This window comes from Lactuca saligna, chromosome 3, assembly GCF_052625555.1.
Source record: "Lactuca saligna cultivar CGN05327 chromosome 3, ASM5262555v1, whole genome shotgun sequence".
NCBI classification, from domain to species: Eukaryota; Viridiplantae; Streptophyta; class Magnoliopsida; order Asterales; family Asteraceae; genus Lactuca; species Lactuca saligna.
Genome location: NC_136419.1, coordinates 2,924,987 through 2,931,588, shown reverse-complemented (window position 1 = coordinate 2,931,588; position 6,602 = coordinate 2,924,987). Strand labels below are relative to the sequence as shown.

General features: G+C 32.0%; 1 protein-coding gene across 1 annotated transcript; it reads right to left on the bottom strand.

Annotated features, from left to right (window-relative positions):
- Positions 1-746: 746 nt before the first annotated feature.
- On the bottom strand, positions 747-2,626 carry LOC145034248 (labd-13Z-ene-9,15,16-triol synthase, chloroplastic-like). Its single transcript, XM_078982621.1, has 2 exons — positions 1,598-2,626; positions 747-1,468 (listed from the first exon to the last, which is right to left on the bottom strand). Exons 1-2 carry the CDS (start codon positions 2,546-2,548, stop codon positions 848-850), a joined length of 1,572 nt encoding a protein of 523 aa, XP_078838747.1. The 5' UTR covers positions 2,549-2,626; the 3' UTR covers positions 747-847.
- Positions 2,627-6,602: the final 3,976 nt, after the last annotated feature.

The window sequence follows — 6,602 nt, the reverse complement described above, 5'->3', positions numbered from 1 at the left end:
CAACGATAATCCGTGGATTTCGTTTGAGAGAGAGAAAATCAACACTGCCCAAAATCTGTTTTGTAGAAGGCACGAAATATGAAATTTGTTTTTTATTTTAAATGGGAGAGGAGGAACTCATGGAAGCTTGAACTCTTTGCTTCCTTTTCCCCCCTGAACAATAGATAAAATCAAGCATATTTGAAGCGATGGACGCAAGGAAGTGACAGGAGGAGAGAGAAGCATTGAACGATGGAAGAAGGAGATTACCGGTCGTGGTGAACAATCGACTGTAAGGTGATGATGGTGAGATCCTTTCAGGCTTAACTAAGAATAATCGAGAAGCGATGTAATAAGAATAGAGTTGAACTGGTGAACACGGTTGATTAACCGGGCAAAGTAATTCCATGAAGAGTACAAAAATCGGAATATCTTTGGCTGAGAAAATAGTGAAGCAAAGGCATAAACAACATGTGCTCAATAAGAATTTAAAATTTTGCAAAAAGTACCCTACACAAAAATAGGTAGCAATAAAGACAACAGAGAACACACACATAAACAAATTATCACTTTTGACAACTTCTTACGAACTTTACTCTTCCTAAAAGTGTTCCTTTTTAATATATATATATATATATATATATATATATATATATATATATATATATATATATATATATATATATATATATATATATATATATATATATGTTTCTTTAACATCTTCTATCGAGGAAACAATAGTATATTCATCTTGAAGATAATAGTATAAAAGGTATATGTTACTGCTTGCAAAGATATTAACAGTACTTTAGATTGAACATCATGTATAACTTGGAAGTGGTAGCCCGTATACAACTTAATTATGTCACTCGTACACAGTCGAGCTTGAGAATCTTGGTGTGGGAATTGCCATGAGAGCAACCTTCTTCTTCAACACAATCCCAAACTTTTCAGATAGATCATGCTTCTCTCCGGGAGCCAATTCCCAGTCAAACGAATGAATAAGCGACGCAAGCAAAAGCATAAACATTCGCTCCGCCATTGCAGTCCCTGCACATATCCTCCTTCCAGAACCAAATGGAAAATAATTGAAGTCATTGCCACTATAATCCCACTCGTTAACCAAGAACCTTTCAGGACTAAACTCCGATGGGTTTTCCCAAATGGTTGGGTCTCTATGTATTGCCCAGGCATTGATGAACACTCGAGCACCTTTTGGAACCATGTAACCACCGATTACACACGACTCACTTGGGCAATGTGGGACCAATAGCGGAAGTGTTGGGTGTAAACGAAGAACTTCTTTCATGATAGCGTATAAGTATGGCAGTTTGTTGATGTGGGATTCCTCCACTATGTTGTCTTTTCCGACCACCGTTTCTAATTCTTGTTGTGCCTTTTTCAGGATTTCCGGTTTGTTCATCATTTCAGCCAGAGCAAACTCGACGGTATTTGAAGTCGTATCCGTCCCTCCGACCACCATATCCTGGAAAGTTTCCAAATTTAGATAAAAATTAAGTCAACTAGTGTAATAATTAAAAGGTGAGTTGTCCAGTTTGGATTCAGTTTTTATAGTTATAGACTCATAGAAAGTTATAATCACTCGAGCGGTTACCATGAGCAAGGCTTTTAGATGCATCATTGTGAATGGTGTTTTGGAATCTTTGTCGTCTTCACGCTGCAACAAGTACTGTAAAAAGTCTTTGTTTTCATCGCCACTCATCTTCCTCCTTTGAGCAATCATCGTCTCAAATATTGCATCGAATCTTTTCGCCAACACTTTCATGTTTTTTTGAACTCCCTGAAGATCAAACCTGGCTAGACCCGGATAAAAGTCAGACAAGTTCGGCATCCCTAAGTATCCGGTCATCTCGTTGATCACTTGCCGGAACTCCGCTCCAAGGCTCTCCCTATCCTCCGCCTTCACCGTGCCGCCCCACATCATACCGGTAATCACATTCAACACGGTCAAGAACATCTGTTCACCTACGTTGACCGGCGATCCGGCCCGGTTGTACAAGTAATTCACGGTGTTACGGATCTCTCTCCGCCGGAGAGAGTAAACGGAATCCAAAGTTTGGTTGCTAAGCATTTCACGAACAACAATCTTTCTCAACATCCGCCATTGATCGCCATATGGGGACCAGACAATATCGTTTCCACCATACGCCGCCTCGACGCCAGCAACCGGAATATCTCTGTTGGCGAAGGTGGTGTCGTTGAGTTTAAGAACTTCACGGGCCAAGGCCGGGGAGGTGATCAGGATTCCCAGTTTTTTACCGAGCCAGAGCCTGGAAATCGGACCGTAGGTCTTTGCGAGAGAGGCGAAGTAGGAGTGGAGCTCTGGATCAAGAGACAGGAGGTTTCCGACAAGTGGCAGAGATCGTGGGCCGGGCGGCAGTGGCGGGTGGGCGTCCTTTGATATCAACATCCATACAAGCCAGAATATAGAAAGCATAGCAGCGATGATGAGAACGGTGCTAATGACTTCTTCGTCGGCGCCATTGGCGCTTCCCCACCACCGTGAGCAGGCGTCAGATACGGCGGAGGTGATTAATTTGAACATCACTGCGATAAGTAGCAGAGAAGTAAGATTGAGAACGATCAAGAATGAGTAGGTGTGTGGATTAAAAGTTAGAGATAATGTATGTTAAAAAGAGGCCTCAATGCCGACCCAAGGATCTTCCTTCTTGTCCACCACATGATGCTGGCCAACAAAAATACAAAAAAGATATTGTTAAGAAAATTTTAAATTTTGTGACTTTTACCGGTTTCATCTTTTATTTTTTGTCCGATTTAAAGCATAATTTTTATTAAGGTTCTTACATTTTTATCACTAGTTTACAGCCTTCTTAAAGTGTAACTCCCATGAAACCCTTAATTTGAAATTTTTTACACTTTTAGCTGAAGTGCGTTTTTTTTTTTTTTTTTTTTTTTTTTTTTTTTTTTTTTTTTTTTTTTTTTTAACTTTTAATATTACTCATTTTATTTTTTTTCCATTCAATATTATTAGCCTTTTTTGTTGACATCACAATGTTTTATAAAAGAAATGAAAAGCAAATATTAAGTTGGAGACAAAAACACAGAGACATCCTGGGTGTATACATATGTTGTAGGCAACATGGTATATTTTCACTACAGTGGACATAGGCTGAGGTGGACACCTCATGATGCGGTGAAAAGCACATGTGGTGAATCACAAGAAGGTTTCATTGTGCGGTTTTACACTTTTTTATTTTTTTAAAATTTATTATTAAATTATATATATTACAAAATTATAAATACATGAATTTAATTAAAAAAAAAGTTAAATATTAAAGTTTAAAGATAAAACAATTATAAAGTAAAATATCGAAATAAATACCATCGAAATTATGAATAAGTAAGTACTACAATCAATATTAATAAAAAAACCGATCAACATATTTTAAAGAATTGTCTTTAATTACAAATTTCAAAAGATCTATTTGAATACAACATTAGATTTCATACGATTAAGTGTATGGTTATTGTCTAAAATTAACATTTCTAATCCATATCTTCTTTTAACTCTGAACAATGAAACATAAAACTGCCTATGAGTGAACATTTGTTGTCTCAAAAACAACCTCACATTTGATACCAATTGTTCTTGACTCTTATTTATTGTCATTACAAAACAACTATTGATATTATAAGAAAAAGTTAGATAATCCAATATTATAACTCCATGAGAGCTTGAACCAACTTTTAATCAAAGACCCATTGCCAATAAAACTAAAATTTACAACAATTCGATTAAAGCATTGTCCTTTAAAATAGTAACTAACTTTCGAATTATGATGTTATATAAACAAAGAAATTAAAGTTGGTTGCTATTTTAGATTATAATTGTGGGTTTTTATGCATATCATTGCTCTGCATCATCTTGTCTAACACAGACTCACCAATGTGTTTGAATATTTTTCTCTTGGCCTTCTTAATAATTAACAGATGTCATTTTCAGAACAATTGTTGATTTGAATATTTTGTTGAAAGCTGAGAATAATGGTAGTTGTTAAGGCAAACATTTTTGTATTTTGTAAAGAGATATATTGTTGCAACAAAAACTTAAAATTAATGTCATTATACACAACATGTTCATCAAGATGATTTCCGATGAACAAAACTTAAGGGATCCAAATTATAACAATGTACTTTCAAGTACATTGCTCTAATTGAGACTAATTTTGTTTTTTGTATAAAGACTTGTCATAGTCTTATTTCAAAAAATAAAATAATTACGCATGTCTTCATCTTATCTCAACGTTTAATACGTAAAATTAATTAATTTTCCAAGTAATAGGATAATGTGTTAATTAGATATTTTAAAGTTTAAAGAGGTAATAACAATTTCATGTAAAAATAGTTGATGCTATAGAAATAAATTTAGTTTTTATGAAGAGCGATGTTTAATTGGCAGATTTGTTTTTATTTTATTAATAAAAGTCAAATGTTAAGTTAGGCACTTTAACGACCTTTTTAAGGACCAAAAGAGTTAAACAAACAATGGTTTCAAAGATGTTAAGGGGATAATATAGCGAAATTGTCATAAGCCAAAACCAAGTCCATGCAGTATCTATGATAATGACAAAAATGGTTTCAAATTTGTTTACTTTTATCTTTTTTGGGCATTTAGGAATAAGTTAGTTTGCCTTTCCAAAAAAGACATTTTTCACAGTAACAAAATAATAATGTAGGTTAGTTTTTTTTACAATTTTCCGTGGGTGAAGGGTATGTTTTACTTGGGACCAAAAATATTTTAATTTACTTGGAGAACATAGTTTTGGTTTAAACTAATACTCGAATCCTTGTTAATATACAAAAGTAGATTGCTTGGTTCATTTCAAATGCATCCTTGCATTAAGGAATCATGTCAATGATTAAACATATTAGAATATTAACTAACAATTATTATATTTTTTTAATATTTAACCTTTGTATCATTTAATAGCAAGTTTTTAATATGTTAACAGCAATTGTAGCTTCATGAGATATATCTTCAAGAAAAACAGCTTCCATCTCTATGCATGTTTAACATTTTGCACCTTTTCTGTAATTCGAAATTGATTTAAAATAAAACGCATAGTTATTCTTAACTAAAAAAGGACAAAATCTAAATAGCGAAGATATTACATTCCAGAAAAAGCACTCCCTCATTATACATCCCAACCAAGTTAACATTGTACTTTCATTATAAATACATTCCTGAAATAAACAACATGTCATACATCATACATAAACAATAATGCAATCACATTGGTATTTTTTGCATTTAAACCGAATTTTATGATATCCTCTAAAAAAGTATTCGCCCATTATCCCAACCAGGCTAGGAACAATTACATACCATCTATAAAGAAGCATTCATGATAGCCTTTGTTCTTCACTGGTATCAAATCTATCCATACCAATATACAGACTCTTCTTTTGGACAATTGGAAATCATAAAACAAAAGTGGATGGATAGATCCCTTTGGCCTTCTCCATAATTAACAGTCACATCTCTATACATTCAATTTTCTTCTCGGGATTCTGATCAATTCCCGACCTTATTATCGTATCTGAGATATTGAATGTAATGTTATAAGATATTGAAAACAATTACGAGAGAAAACAGACCTAAATTTCTTGAAACAATACTCTAGAACTCTTCAAGTGAGCGCGTTTTACTGCCTTATGTATGAGGTCGACAGAAGGCTTGGTGATCCGATTCAAATTTTGAGCTCCTAATTTCTCGTTGATCTGTTCATGCATTATTGCTAATTTCATGGTATTTCGTATTTGAAAAGGTTAGCATTTTATAAACCCATAATCTCCTTCATACATGGTAATTGTTAAATATCAGTCCACGGTCCATTTAACCTTTAAATACTAGTGGAATTCAATAAAATTGAAAAAAAAAAACAATAAATTGCCAAGTGAATATTTAAAATACTATTTTATAACCCGTAAAAACCATGGTTACAAAATTAATTAAATTTTTAATTAAAAACTTAAACTATTAATTAACTATTTTAAATACCTTATTAATTAAAAGATATTTTTTTAATTATGTATAAAATTATAATTGTTTATTCAAATAAATACGTAAAATTATATCATCTTATAATTTGTATAAATTTTATTTTATTATGATTCATATAAAATTTATTATATTTTTTATTTTAATGTTATTAATTTAATGTAATTAAAATGATAAATTTAAATTTTGAAATTTAAAATTTGAAATGGAAAATTATTAGATTGATAAATGACATGATATTAATTACAAGGTTTAACATGGTCACACATAGCAAAATAACTACTCTTTTAATAGGATAGGGAGATAGAGAGATTCAAATAAATTACAAAATGACAAGTGTCTAATTGCTTAAGAATATAATATATGACAAAATTATTTTTATTTATTATGATAAAAGATGATAGATATATCAAAATTCATGGTTTTTAATTACTTATAAATAGAGTGTAATATTGATATATTATTTATATACATATATATTTTTTAATTCCTTATTTTTATTTTTTTAATTTATTGTTAAATTGTATATAATACAAAATTATAAAAAAGCGAAATTAACAAGTTGCATAAAACTAAA

Excerpts from the sequence above, each read along its gene's own strand:
- LOC145034248 (XM_078982621.1), bottom strand. The coding sequence starts at position 2,548 with ATGTTCAAATTAATCACCTCCGCCGTATCTGACGCCTGCTCACGGTGG. Across the intron at positions 1,469-1,597 it reads ATCTAAAAGCCTTGCTCATG|GATATGGTGGTCGGAGGGAC; the intron begins GTAACCGCTCGA and ends GAAACTTTCCAG.